Genomic DNA, 14,100 nt, shown 5'->3' on the forward strand with positions numbered 1-14,100 from the left:
AGCATCGAGGGCCACAATTTGTTTCAATTTTTTTCTATTTTCTTTTTCAATTTTTTTCTCCCTCTTTCCGTCTATTTTTGTACACCCCCTGGATGCCTTCCCATAGAAGTGGATAAGACTACCTGTGTGGTTGTGTGGCGGACTGGTGCAGAGACAACAGAAGGCTGGCCGGGCTCGTTGTGATGGAGGAGAGTCGACGACGTTCTGAGGTCCGAACGAGTGCCCGAACAAGTATATAAAGGCCATGAAATCCCTCCATTCTCTGTCTTAACCTTCTCAGATCATCCCAAGCTCAATCAACTCTTTCCACACAATCACCTCTTCTTTTCAAGACCACTCAATCACCATCACCCCATCCTCCCATCAAGATGAAGTTCTTCGCTGTCGCTGCTCTCTTCGCTGGCGCTCTCGCCGCTCCCACCGTCGAGGTTGAGGCTCGCACCAACAGCAGCCCTGTCTGCCCCAACGGCCTCTACTCCAACCCCGTCTGCGCCGACGTCGACGTCCTCGGCATACTGTGCCTCAACGCCGTCTCCCGTGAGTGACACTCCTCATTCACCATACCATTTTTTGTATCTTGACTGACATCCCCCATAGCCAGCGAGGCTCCGCGTGACGCCAACCACTTCAGGGAGATCTGCGCCAAAATTGGCAAGGAGGCTCGCTGCGCCGTTGTTCCTATCGTAAGTACTCTCAAGTCTCTATTTAGTTATCGAGTGCTAATTGCTGTTCTACTATAGCTCAACCAGGCTGTCCTCTGCAACAAGCCAGTTGGCATCACCAACTAGACGGCAACATGGAGCGCCTCCCGTCGCAGCTCGCTCGTGAGCTTCATCCGCAGGTGGCTGTGGCGGTTTTGAAAAGAATGTGGTCGGAGTTGTTCATATGAGATGGGTTAGTATCTAAGGGTCTCCAATTGCCATATATAGTTCTGGGTCGCGTCCCCAAGTGTACAGAAAAGGGACTGCCCGCATGAGAGTGCTTGATACATGTCTAGAATATATTATGCCATTCTAATGAAGCGTTTCCCGTGACTTAGGATGCAGCGTTTCTCGTTAGAACCTTTAGTAAATTACGAGATCGGTCGCTCATACTCTCGTAGAAAGTGCTGCAGTCAAGACTGAACCCGGGCTCCAACTTTAGAGTCCGGCACTCAGCGGTGTCGTGGGACATGACACCCAACGAAACAGAAGTCCGCTTGGAAGATAGAAAATCTAAGGCATCTTCAAAGAATTACAAAACAGCTAAAGACACGAAGTTGTGGTCTCGCTGAGTTAGAAAAGCTCGTCTAGTCTCTACTGAGAGGAAGTCTTCAGGGTGTTAATCTACCCCGCGAAAGTGCTCCCCACGGAATGACGCAACTTACAGACCTCAGCAAGAGCCCACCAGAGCAAATGCACCAAGCGAGTCGTTTTTGGCGTCTAAGTGTAATTCATACGGTCTATCTGATGACGCGCTTTTAGTGAAAACAATCAAATTGGTCTTTGGAATTCGCATGCATAGTTTTATTTTGTCGACCGTGTAGACTCGTCCGGCAGCACCGTGTATCGCTGTTCTGCGCTGAGTTGGCGGCGCAGACGTACTTGATCGAATTCGCGCCGTAATCTTGTGTCGAAATATTGTAGGCGGAGTATTCGCTTGCTGACCGAGTATCCCGTATAATATAGTCGGCCTTCGTGTGTCGGCCCCCGTATGTCGGTCGTATAGAACAAGTCGCAATCGGCCTCTTTCATCCACACCCCTCCCCCAAGACGGGCCTCAGACGCCCCGCGGCAGGCAGCAAAAGTCGGCGCACAGCTGACACATCCTGTCAGCCGGCTCGTAGGTGCAGCTGTCGCCACCGGGGCCGGCCCGGGAGGCCTCGGAGGTGTTGGGGCACTCGCGCGCGGGGAAGGCCGCGTGGGACATGACGAAGCGGCGCTGCTTGCAGACGACGGTGACGATGCCTGTCTGGTTGACCAGGTGGCGCAGGCCGAACGGCGTCTGCACTGACTCGTCGAGCCGCCGGCACTTGTCGTCGGCGGTGCAGGGGCAGAACTCTTGCACCTGGATGAACTGGCACATGGCTGTGGGTGGACGTTGGGTAGCTGAGGTAGGTGATGACGGAGGAAGCGGAATTATGTAATTGGGCATGTAAGGTGTAATGCTGTCTTGAGATGTTGAGAAGGCGGGAGATGAAAAAAGGAAAGAAAGGAGATTTCTTTTGTATTCTTTCTCTAATTACTATATGAACTGTGCCACGCTGCTGCGTCGCGCAAAGGCAGTACACAGGCAAAGTGACAGACATACCTGGGCCTTTTCGACGTCAACCTTGGTTCTTCTCGTGTATGACCAAGGTGAATCAAAAACAAGAGGCTCCCAAACTGTCGGGAGCACAAAGACTGATTCGAGTGAATCAAGGCAGCATCCTGCATAAGACAAAAGGCGCCCCCCCTCCCCCTCCCTCCCCATCCCTCTGTCCCTCATACACCACTCTGCACTCCCCCCCTCCCTCATATATAGTTGCTGCACATGCTACAGCTACTGCAGGGCCTTGATGTAAAGACGTAGAGGATCTTGTCCCCCGAGGGCCCGCGGCGTGAGGAGATGGTCGTCTGGAAGCACTCGCGCGATGCCGAGAGCTGTCGCTCCCTGACCCTCCTCCGGGCGCACGCCTCGCTCCGATGGACCGGATCGCTGATGATGTGGTAGGGCGTGCCGCCAATGTTGATCTGGCTGGTGCGCAGCGCGCCGAGGCAGCGGTCAGCCTCTTGGCACCGACACACGGTCACTTCGTAGTAGAACTTGCACATGGTGAGTTGCCTATGCTGGGTCTTTCGACAAGGTGGCTGGAAGCAGTTGGAAGCGGTTTTCAAGTGCGGGTGTTTGAGAGGTGTGAGAGTCCAAGTTCTCTTCGGAAAGCGTCTTCTCGCAGGTATATATAGATCGATAATTGCAGTCAGGCGCCGACAGCCGGGGACATGGAATACGAGGATCTTGTTTACTCTGATTCATTCATTCACATCATTACCGTTTTACCTCAAGTTTGGTCCTAATTAGCCATACCCAACCCACTCACCGCGAGCCGTTGTACACGGGAATGTTAGCCGCCAGCCTCACAAGCCCCAAGTCCTCCCTTCCTTCTCCCATTGTGTCTCATCCTTCCCTCGTGGCACCTCCCATCATCCGTCGTCATCAGCATCACGACAGCCCAAGGCCCCGTCTCCCCCCTGCCTGGTACCACCGTCGGGCTGAGGGCATCCGCTGCTGCACGAGGCGCACACCCTGTGATCGCGCACGCAGCCGTAGGGGTCGTTCTGCCAGCCGTGCCTCGACTCCGCCGAGGTGTTGGGGCAGTCCCGCCGCGGCACGCCGTCGCCTCGCCTCAGCTGCTCCGAGCAGGCGGCCGACCGGATCAGCGCGTCCCCGCGGAAGTGAAACAGCTTCTTCTTGTAGATGGTGGAGCCCTTGCCGAGCTGCGTGCACTCGCGTCCCGCCGGGCAGGGACAGAGGGGCTGTTGCAGGATGAATCTACACATTTCTGTCTGTCTTGCGACGGGGTGAGTTTGCGAGGATGGGGGACGCGGCTGAGGTGGAAATACGATGATATAGGGGTGGGTATATATCTCAACAGATTTATAGACTATATCCTTATTTGAAGCAAAAGAAACTCTTTGAATTCCCTCTTATACCCAACTCTTTGTGCTGAGGGATTTGGGCTCTGACGGGATGTTACACAGTGACAGCCCAACCGCGGTAGGCATTCCGAGACACAGCCCGTCCATAGGCCATCTATATACCGTCTATAGGAAGGATCGTCCATGACGTGTAGGTGAAATATAAATGGTCAAAAAAATCCCAAAATACTCCTGACTCACCTGCGGAGGAAAGTGAGGGTGTTACGGCCGATGCTCGGGGCCGAAGCTGGCTGTATGAGAGAGGTGGTGACAGTTGCGTGGCATGACATGACAGCCCAACAAAGGTAAATATAATCTCAAAATTGCAAAAATTAAGAAAACACTGCCGCTTTGTATTCGTTTATATAATTAGCCAAACCAGCGAAAACATGTCGAAATTCGTCACAAATAATGAGCACACATTATCTGAATGAGTACAGGATTCTCACCCGCATCCTCCACCATTGCTTGTCCCACGCTGCATTCTCCATCTCTAGTTGGCTCTCGCGCAGTAGCAAGACTCTTTCCTCAAAACTCCATCGGCGGCGGACACCGCTCCGTGCAGCGCGCGCACAGCTTCTCGTCGCGTATGTAGTGAACCTGGGCGGTCCAGTTCGGCCGCGTCAGCTCGCAGTTCCTGTCCGGCTCCGAGCTGCCCTTCTTCCGGCGGAGGAAGCACGCACTGTAGATGACCTCTCTCGAGCCCGTAAGGGGCCATCTCTGGCCCTCGATGGTGACGCAGCCCAGGTGCCGCCACCCGCAGTCCTGGCCGGCCGGGCAGAGGCAGAGGCAGAGGTGCAGGTGCGTGGAGAACCTGCACAGTGCTTTTGTTCGCAGGGCGGGGGTTTTTTGAGGTTAGTAGTAGCATGATAAGACGTGAGAGAACACGTAGTAGCCGCAAAGAAAGGAAAAGTCGAAGTGACTTTATGTTATATTGGAGGGAGCCTGGGCTGTGTGTAGTGCCTATCAGCGTGCGATGGATAGGAGGGCAATCACTCGACTCGGGCCGCAGACGCCAAACTCCAAGGGTGGGCTGGCATCCGCTTGAAATAAGACATAGTGAATGTACAAAATCGATGCGCAAACTCGTACAAATTTTGTTGATTTTTTTTTAGCTCACCATGACGGGCCCCCGATATATTCTTAGTGACAAGTTGACAGCACGCGGCCACATCGCACAGGACTGACAGCCTGTCACTGTCGTGTATCTACGGTACAAGTCGCAGGTATACAGGCGCATCGCCACAGGTACAAGCATGACTGACGGCCATATATCCTGACTTGAGTAGCCTTGAGCGTCTGCGAGTACGCCTTGTTACCGTGCAAGTTCAGCTCCCAAATTCTCGGCTCGTCACAGCACCTTGAAGGTCGGGCCTTGTCTTGCCCAACGTGCAAGTCGGCCCGCAGGCCGGAAATGATGAATCAGAAATGGGAAACGTTTAGCGAGAGTGGTAACCTTGCGTTTATATGCGGGTTTGTTGCGAAAGCTGGATGCTGTGTTTTCGACCCAGCTAGAGTAAGTACGCTGCTTACAAGAGAGTGACAGGCCGCCAAGGCAGTACCGATTACACGGACCCGCCGGTAATGAAACAAAAGTCAAGGTTGGTGGTATGTGTGGCGCAAATGAGAGAGTTGACGAATTTCAAGGAATTTCAAGGCATTTATTTTCTCTGCATACGTAGGCCAGGAAAGTCGTGTCTGCCAAGCGGCTGTCGGTTCATTGGGCTGTAGTCAGGGGTGTCTGCCAGGCAAGCCAGAGACAAGGGGAGAGAGCTTATAAGTTACATCTCGTTGGGCGCTTACCTGTCGCCATTTTTCGTACTCGCATACGAAATGAGATGCCTTGATATCGTACAGAAAGCAGATTGAGGCAACAAGCATCCTAGCCAGACTTTTTGCTCTACTGTGTCCGTGCCCGACTTGGGTCGATCTGCAGCAGGCAGGCCAAATGCAGGTCTTGGCACTGGCAGAAACGCAGGGCGACTTGTTGAGGACTAGTTGCTGTGAAAAAAAAAAAGGCCGTCTCAACAGGTTCAAGTGTGAGAAAGCGCGCGCGTTCCCTCTGAAGCCTTATCGTGGTGGCTACCAGTCACCTCACCCAGGCTCCCACCAGGAGGCCGTCATGATTGAATTACAGTGCCCGATTAACTCCGCCACTGGACACAAGTCCAATTGCCCCCGTCGTGATACTAACAAGGCCCATCCCGGAAGAGTAACTGCCCAACCCGGGCTGGGCGGTGGTGGTGAGCGCCACAACGGGTGCTGAAAGCCTTCGTTTAAGTTTGACTGGTTTTTAGCGAGGCGACTGCGCCTTTTTTTTGTCTGTTCCGTACGGGCAACTTGTCAACCTTCACATGAGAAGCTTATTCCCTCCCAGGGCCAGGCCAAGATGACCCCGCCTCATCAAGCCGCGGCATCGTGGCAGGCCGCAAGCCACTGGGAATGCCACCCCCGGCCGCTGTCCAGGGCCCCTGCCCATCTTCCCCACAACCTATCTGGCCATCGATGCGGGGAAGCCAGTCCTAGTTATAATTTTAGTTGACTGTAGTTCATGAGGGAGCCGAGAAAGGCTGTTGCGGCCTGGAGAGAGAGTTTCAGTCTGGGGAATGGGTGGTAGGTGGTGGGTAAGGGTACGATGACTTCCCCATTCACTTGTCCAACTATGCTCTGTAGCTTAACGCCTTTTCTTTTTTGTTTCAACTCGATATGACCGTGTCGATCATAACTCGGGTGTCATACCAATACCAGCGCCCTTTACTCGTCAATTGCCCCTTTCCGTCACTTACACAAGGCCGGAAAGTTCTACAGCAACGTCATAATATCTGCTTGTGCCACCATCACCAAGTCAGAGTTCGGACTGCAAGGCTCATCTATTGCGCCGTGCGTCCGGCTCACAAACGATAAAACACCTAATAAACTCGACGATTTCCGCTTCCAGACGGGGAAATTAGTAGCTCAACCCCACGGGAACTAACTAGGCTCGGGCTGACTGACGGTGAAGGAAACAAAGAGGCTTTTCCCCGGACTGCCTGCCCGATTAGGCAAGATGCCGCTCTGGTTGGATATTAGCTCTACGGGAGAAAAACTCGAGCAGCGAACCTCGCACCCTCGCGACCGAACGGGACAGGGATTCCGTTACTGGGCATTGGGCGGAGAGTAATTGGTAATGCACCCACTCTTCGGGACTCATTATCGTCAGTTATTGCAGGTCAATGTTGCCCGTTCTTTGGTGGAGATGAGCTCAGATGCGGAGAACCTTGCGATGTAATGGGGAGAGACCTGGGTCGTCACGTAGCATCGCGGATGTGTCTAGTGGTGTAGTGCCTCATGGCTTGCATGGGATCCTGGCAACGCTCCATCACCATCGAGGACAAGTGCGGCGTTGTCCCTCGGCACGCTACCGTTCATGAACGACTTCCATGTGCAAGTCTCACCACAACCCATGCTGTCCATGCCCATGTCCTTGAGCCATCCTTGAACCAGACCCATCCCCTTCTTGCTATATAAACAGACCTGTCGATCCCAACCCCAAGACAACCTCCATCTCCAGAGCTCCTCTCCCAGCCTTCTCCCCCTTCCCACCTTGTCGATCCCCTCCTCTTCCACCATGCAGTTCAAGTTCCTCGCCCTCGCCGCCCTCGCGGCAACCTCCGTCGCCGCCGACATCAAGTCCTCGCTCGACACCATCGGCACCGCCGTCGTCAAGCTCAACTCCACCGTCACCTCCTACCGCGGCGACCTCCTCGGCCTCATCCCCATCACCACCGACGCCCTCTGCTTGCTCGACGACATCAACGAGGGCACCAAGACCGCCCAGGCCGCCGCGCCCCTCTCCTACGACGCCGCCCTCGACATTGCCCAGTCCACCGGCACCCTCGCGTCTTACGTCAACGACGTGATTGACAACTTTGTGCGCACCAAGCCCAAGTTTGCGAAGCTGCTCATTGTGGTGCCGATCATCAAGGAGACGCTCAAGACGCAGCGCGCGGCGACGGCGAAGCTCTGCAAGGCGGTCGTGGACAAGGTCCCGCAGGAGCTGCAGGAGATTGCGGAGATTATCGTCAAGCAGATCGACGACAAGTTTGCCGAGGGCATCAAGGCGTATTCTTGAACGACGAACGTTGGTCTGGTAGGGCTGTTGGGGGCAGCAACGTATATGAAGAAAATGGTCCGAGGTGACTGCCAAAGATTGAATTGAAGAAAGAGCAGCTTTGGTCCAGTATATGAGCACATTACGTACATTCATTCATGTATATATTTACCATCAATATAAGTCACTCAACCGCCTCCGCTGTCTGTATGCAGTGTCACGCATACTATTTGATCAGATGGTTCACAAAAGTAGTATAATTCCATTGTCTTGACTATATGCCCATTCTTTGGCCCATTTTCAACTTTTCTTTTTTCGAAGATACACCCTCAAGCATCTCTAATCCATCTGGTCCACCGTCCGCGGCGTCTCCTGGCCACTCACCGGTGCGCCCTCCACCTTCAAGTCCTGCACGCCCACCTCGCAGCGCCAGCCAAACTCGTCCTCGACCTTGCCCAGCTGGATCGCCTTGAGCTGCGTCAGCACCTTGATGCACACCGGGCCCGCCTCGTCCTTGTCCGCGGCGATGTACGTCACCGTCTCCGACTCATCGTCCGTTGTCACGTTGGCCGCGCCCGTCGGCAGCCCGCCCTTGACGAGGCGCGTGACGGACCGGATCGGCACCAGGGCCGCTGCCGTGCCCGCAGCCATAACCTCAGTGAAGTCCGGCAGCTCCGCGTACTTGACGGCGCGCTTCTCGACCGTCCAGCCCCAAGCGCGCGCCATGTGCTGCACGCTGTCGCTCGTCACGCTGTCGATCACGCAGTCCGAGTCCGGCACCACAATCTTCACATCGCTTCCCTCCGCGCCATCCTTGGCCACGACGCCAATGAAGCCGCTCGTGCTGAACTCGTCAATATCCTCATGCCGCGCGCTGTCCAGGTGCAGTGTGATGCCGTAGCCCTGGCGGCGCGCCTTGTCGCTCCACCGCAGCACCGGCGCGTAGTTGCCTCCCACCTTGGCGTTGCCAGTGCCTTTGGGCGCCGTGCGGTCAAACTCGTCCAGGACCAGCGCCTTCACAGGGCTCGTCCCGTGGTACACACCCGTCGGCACCACGAACACGCAGAACGTGTACTCCTCCGGCGCCGTCAGCCCGAGCTGCGCGCTCGAGCCGTACAGCTGCGGGCGCACGTAGAGCGCCGCGCCGGTCTCGTGCGGCGGCACGAAGCCCGCGTTGAGCGCGACGGTGGCGCGGCACGCGCGCACGAACATGTCGACCGGAACGCGCGGCATCGAGGCCACGTCGGCGGAGTGCTGCAGACGCAGGGCGTTGCGGTCCGGCCGGAACAGAGACAGGCGCGAATCGCCGGGGAGGCGGAAGGCTTTGAGGCCCTCGTACGCCTGCTGGCCGTAGTTGAGGGCAGGGGACATGCCGTGGATGCGCATGTACGGGTCGGCGACGAATTTTAGCGGCGTCCACTGCCCGGTGGCCTGGGAAAAGGTCGACTCCATGTGGCCGTTGACTGGGTGCAGGTTTTGGTTAGTAGTGTACACCACCGAGGGGGGACGAAGATGTGTGCGGCGGGGTGCGTACCTTCGCGGACCTTGAAGCCGACATTGGACCAGTCGATGGTGTTGACCGGGGGAGGAGGAAAGGCAGCCATTGTGATGGGTTCTGTCAGTTTGTTTATGTTTTGGTCGCCTATGATGGTATTCTGTGAAGAAAAGAGGTAAGCGTGGGCTCGAAGGCGGCAATAAAGTATCGAGTTCGCGGGGTAGCTGGTGCGGGACAGAAAAGGACAAGATCGAGGGGTGCGTTGCACAGTTGATTGCGGGCACTCGGACTGGCAACGTGATTCCAACAACGTACATCGGGTTAAGTCGGTGTTCAATCGGGCTTTGCCAGGAGATGCAAGAGAAGTCGATGCTCAAGGAAGGTGACGATGGAAGCAATGTCGGACAGCTGGTGTTTCGGCATGCTCTTCTTGACTCAGGTGGGCTGCTGGACACGCCGCTGGCCGATGTCGGGTAAGGGCACGGAGTAGTTAGTGGCTGCAAGCTCAACTGCCCGTTTTAACTCATAAAAATCTTATAAAATCTAATAAAAGCGCACAGCAGCCGCTTGCGGATCGGCGCTTTTTTTTTTTTTTTTTTTTTTTTTTTTTTTTTCATGGACATCTTCTATTGGCTGAGAGATTATTGAGACACGACACTGCAATGAATGGAACACAATTGCAAGGTACAGGATCTTAATATATTATTCTCTCTGCCTGATAACGTCCAGAGCGGAAAATACCCTTGCGGGAACAAAACCTTCTTATTAGCAAATTTATTTGCTTGAAGAAAAGATAGGTAAAAGAGTTGGTTGATGGCACTGCGCAAGTGCGTGGTAAAGCTCCAGTGTAAACGCCGTGTAGGTAGGTAGGGGTGGTACAGAGCTGAGATGTTTGTAAATGTCGACTCTAAAAGAAACAAGTAAACAGTAAAAAGGAAAGAGAGCAAAGTATGTATTCGCCAATAATCAGAAAAGCATCAACGCAGAAACCAAAAATCAAATCATAAAACATCGTTCAAAACGTGCTCGTTGTCCTGTCATCTCGGCATGTAGTTCATGCTGCTGTTTGTCCAAGCCCGGTGCCAGCCAGACGCTGAAGGAACGTAAGAACGCCTGCATAAATCATCAGCAAAAGACACGGAGCATGTTGCGTTAAAGGAAAACATACCACTGACACCCTGCGTTAACGTGGCGCTGGCCTCGGTGCTGCGGCTGCCGAGGCTCACAGTCACCACCTCACGCACTGCGCCGACGTCGCCCAGCAGGTTCGCCCACTTAAACACCTTTTCATCTTCGCGACCGTCGCCAATCACCATCATAAAGTCCACAGAATCCTTGTCCCCTCCATCCGGCGCCAGGTAGCTCTTGAGGCGGTCAAACACCTGCTGCGCCGCCGTGCTCTTGGTCCAGTCCGCCGGCTCCACGATGATGCAGCTGTCCAGCAGGACCGCGTGCACCCGTTGCGACTCGCATGCATCGTTGACGTGGCTTGTGCAGTCGGCCGCCAGGCGCGAGGCTGACTCAAAGTCCTCGGCGTTGCCAAAGTGGAAAATGAGGCTGCACCGGCGCTCCTCGAGCTCCGCGCCGGGCGTCCGCTCAAGGTAGTACGTGAGAATGTTCTTGACTGAACGTTTCCAATTCTTAATCTGAGACGTGTCAGCCATTTCCTCCCACTCCGTCGACCCGTGCTCGCGCAGGAAGCATCCGTTTTCAGCAATCAGGCCCAGGTTCGGCACGCGTTGGAACACCCGATCCAGTTCCTCAGGTAAGCGTCCCGACATGACGTATACCCTGTTGCGCTCGTCCAGTAACAGCTCGTTAAGAACATCCAGTGTTCTCTGCGGGCTAACGGGGATGATTTGATTGACCGGGCCCCAGTTCACGAGGGTGCCTTCGTAATCCAAGATAAACAAACGACGCTTTGACAAGTTATACTTGTCCGTGACGACAGGGAACGACAGACGGGGGACCGAAGTCTGGTCTCGCTTGTGCTGGGTCTCGTATGCGCGGTCCAGACGAGACAAAAACTCGCTGAACCAGTGAGCGCCGGTGTGCAGAGACACAGCCTCATACAAGTTTTCCCACCTCGTCTTCTTCTCGTCTTCATCCATCTCAAGGCCTTGCTTAATAGCGTCGGCGCATTGGCGGTAGTCCCAGGGGTTGACGCGAAGCTCGTTACCGTTGAAGAGCGACGAGGTGCCGGTGAATTCGGACAGGATCAGAGATCCATACTTCTTTTCCGGGTAGATCTTGCCATCCTGGCAGAACAGGTATTCGTGCGACGTCAGGTTCATGCCTTCGCGCTGGCTGGTAATCATGAGAGCGTCGGCAACCGTAAGGAGAGCGAGGTACTGGGCGTAGTCAATGTCTTGCTTGAGATAGACGACCGGCTGGTACGCTAGGTTGGCCCAGGAAGAGTTGACGCGCGTCACAATGTCCGAGACAGTGGCATCCAAATCGCTCTTCTCGCTGGAAGAGAGGGCGACCTGGATCAGAACAGTGTGCTCTCGCCACTCGGGGTACTTATTAAGGAATAGCTCGTACGAGAGCAGCTTCTGTCGAACGCCGCGGACATGGTCCAACTTGTCCCTGGCGACAATGAGCTTCTTGCCCTTGTACCGCTCCTGCAGGATGTCAAGCCAGCGCATCACCTCGGGTTTCTCGCGGTGAAGGGCCAGGCTGACAGGATCGATGCCAATGGCGAGATTCACGACGTCGACGAAGCGGTCTTCGAGCTGCAAGCCCTCAGGCGTGGCCTCGACGCTCAGGATCCTGCTGCAAGTCTGGAGGAAGTGACGGGTATACTCGCGAATCTGGAAGCCAACGAGGTTGGCGCCGAGCATACCCTCGAGCAGCTGCTTGCGGACTGCAAGGCATCGGAAGACCTCGGAGGAGGGGAAGGGGACGTGGAGGAAGAAGCCAATCTTTGCCTCGGGCAGCTTCTGGCGGACCATGTTGGGGACGAGGAGCAGGTGGTAGTCGTGGACCCAGACGACATCGCCGCGCTTCCAGTTGGCGACAATCTTGTCGGCGAAAGCCTGGTTGACGTTGACGTAAAACTGCCAGGAGTGGTCCTCGTAGGCTTTACTCTTGGGGTTGTCGGGGATCTGGTAGTGGAAGACGGGCCAGAGAATCTGCTTGCAAAAGTGGCTGTAATGGCCGTCAAAGTCCTTGTCGGAGCAGAAGACGGTAAGCATGTCGTGCTCGGTGGCGAGGGTGTCCTCGATATTCTGCTTCTGTTCAGTGTCGTCGAGGGCGTCAGTGGGCATGCCGAGGGTGCCAATCCACATGTGCTCGCCGAGGCGGCCGTCGCGGGCGGCGGCGTCGACGGCATTGCGGAGGCCGCCGTTGCCCTGGTCGGCGTTGACGATCTTCCATGGGGCCGAGGCGAAGACGCGGTCGTGGCTGTCGCTGCGGATGTTGGGCTTGGGCTGGACGACGCCGCGGCGACCGAGCTCGCGGGCCTTTTGCAGGGTGCGGCCGGTCTCAAAGGCGTGCGGTGCGGGCGGGGAGTTGGCGCGGGACTTGGGCTGGTCGGAGCGGTGGCCCCAGGACTGGGAGAGCTGGTTGATGGGGGACTCCATCTCGTGGGGGTACTGGATGCGGAGGCCATCCTCGTTGGCGAAAAGGTTAGGCGACCGAGACTCGTCAGTGGGCGTCTGGGGCGGCGTTATATCCTGCCGAGGCGGCGCGAAGAGGCTGGGCTGGGCGGGCGGCGCCTGGACAAGTGGCTTGGGGGCATCGACAGCGGAGGAGCGGCGGCGGGTAAAGGTCGAGCGGCGAGGAGGGGTGCCGGGCAGTTGAAACTGCACCGTCTTGGGGAGGAACCTGGAGGGAGAACGGATAGGGTGTTAGGAAGGCAATGCGCATCAATGGCGGCAGAGACGTCAGTCGAGGTTGGGGGAGCATCTTACAGAGAGCAAACGAAGACGGTCATCTTGAATGCGTGTGATTGAGATCCAGTTGAAGAGATGTGGTTTGAATCTCCAGTCAATGGAGGCTGAGGCGCGCGTTGTCGATGCGACTTGCCGAGACGACGACAGGGCAGAGAGAAGGAGGGAGAGATGGCTCTGTTGGAGTGGAATTTTCGTTTATAGCAAAGCCATGAGGGCTAATGTGTAAAGCTGGGCAAGGACTCGAGTCGATGCGAGCGCGTCAGGCGCGGTGGGATGGGTGGTTGCTGGTATCGCTAGAGAGTCCAGGCCATTGGGTGGATGGTTGCGGAGAGAATGGCTGATGTATGAAGAGGGAGCGAGAGAGCGGATAGAAGAAGGCTTGGATGGCTGTGTTTTGAAGCAAGTAATGTGAGAGAAGAGGAGAGCCGTCGTCAGCGGAGCCAGCGTAGGGGAAGCTTTGCCTGCTTTAGGCCAGCCTTTTGGCGGGGAGCGCGTTTTGCGTGGGCTTTGCTTGCTTGCTTGAGGTGGGTAGCGTAACTGGTGACGCTAGCAGGAGGGCAGAGAAGCTTGGGAGAGCTTCAAGTCAACTCCACAAGAGAGGGAGGGGATGGTAACTAGACTTGGACAAGAGCGCCCAGTGAGAAGGATTGCTTTTGGTGGAGTGGGAACAGTAAAAAGGGTATTTTTGTATCCTCTTTTTTTCTGCTGGTAGTGGTGGTGATGAATTTGTTGCTGACGGCTGGCTGCCGAAGGAAAGCGTTCGTCGACGTAATAAAAAGGACGCCTCTGAAACCAAGGCGCCGAGGGCTGTTGGGTGGGCTGTCTGAGATCGAGATTTTAATCGCTCAAGAGACGGGGGTTTGTTGGCAACGCTGAGGATAAGGGGGAAGGAGAAGAAAAAGCTGATGAAAAATAAAATGACAAAAAATAGAAATAGAAATAAAAGGTCTTGGAATCAGTCGA

The 14,100-nt window shown here is 55.5% G+C and overlaps 5 protein-coding genes across 5 annotated transcripts; 2 read left to right on the forward strand and 3 right to left on the reverse strand.

Moving 5' to 3' along the window:
- Positions 1 to 368: 368 nt before the first annotated feature.
- On the forward strand, positions 369 to 788 carry ISF_05924 (Hydrophobin 2; the record flags this gene model as incomplete). The annotated part of the gene is made up of 3 exons (XM_018849529.1): positions 369 to 537; positions 598 to 683; positions 741 to 788. The coding sequence occupies 3 exons, from the start codon at positions 369 to 371 to the stop codon at positions 786 to 788; spliced, it is 303 nt and encodes a 100-aa protein (XP_018703026.1).
- Positions 789 to 1,758: 970 nt separating this feature from the next.
- On the reverse strand, positions 1,759 to 2,792 carry ISF_05925 (hypothetical protein; the record flags this gene model as incomplete). Its single annotated transcript, XM_018849530.1, has 2 exons — positions 1,759 to 2,066; positions 2,525 to 2,792. The coding sequence occupies 2 exons, from the start codon at positions 2,790 to 2,792 to the stop codon at positions 1,759 to 1,761; spliced, it is 576 nt and encodes a 191-aa protein (XP_018703027.1).
- A 4,471-nt stretch (positions 2,793 to 7,263) lies between these two features.
- On the forward strand, positions 7,264 to 7,767 carry ISF_05926 (antigenic cell wall galactomannoprotein; the record flags this gene model as incomplete). The annotated part of the gene is made up of 1 exon (XM_018849531.1): positions 7,264 to 7,767. The coding sequence occupies one exon, from the start codon at positions 7,264 to 7,266 to the stop codon at positions 7,765 to 7,767; it is 504 nt and encodes a 167-aa protein (XP_018703028.1).
- Positions 7,768 to 8,085: 318 nt separating this feature from the next.
- Positions 8,086 to 9,350, reverse strand: ISF_05927 (branched-chain-amino-acid aminotransferase 5; the record flags this gene model as incomplete). The annotated part of the gene is made up of 2 exons (XM_018849532.1): positions 8,086 to 9,209; positions 9,281 to 9,350. The coding sequence occupies 2 exons, from the start codon at positions 9,348 to 9,350 to the stop codon at positions 8,086 to 8,088; spliced, it is 1,194 nt and encodes a 397-aa protein (XP_018703029.1).
- Positions 9,351 to 10,295: 945 nt separating this feature from the next.
- On the reverse strand, positions 10,296 to 13,178 carry ISF_05928 (alpha,alpha-trehalose phosphate synthase subunit TPS3; the record flags this gene model as incomplete). Its single annotated transcript, XM_018849533.1, has 3 exons — positions 10,296 to 10,354; positions 10,410 to 13,069; positions 13,156 to 13,178. 3 exons carry the CDS (start codon positions 13,176 to 13,178, stop codon positions 10,296 to 10,298), a joined length of 2,742 nt encoding a protein of 913 aa, XP_018703030.1.
- Between the last annotated feature and the right edge of the window lie 922 nt (positions 13,179 to 14,100).

The sequence above is a fragment of the Cordyceps fumosorosea genome (genome assembly GCF_001636725.1).
Source record: "Cordyceps fumosorosea ARSEF 2679 chromosome Unknown scaffold_15, whole genome shotgun sequence".
Taxonomy (NCBI): domain Eukaryota; kingdom Fungi; phylum Ascomycota; class Sordariomycetes; order Hypocreales; family Cordycipitaceae; genus Cordyceps; species Cordyceps fumosorosea.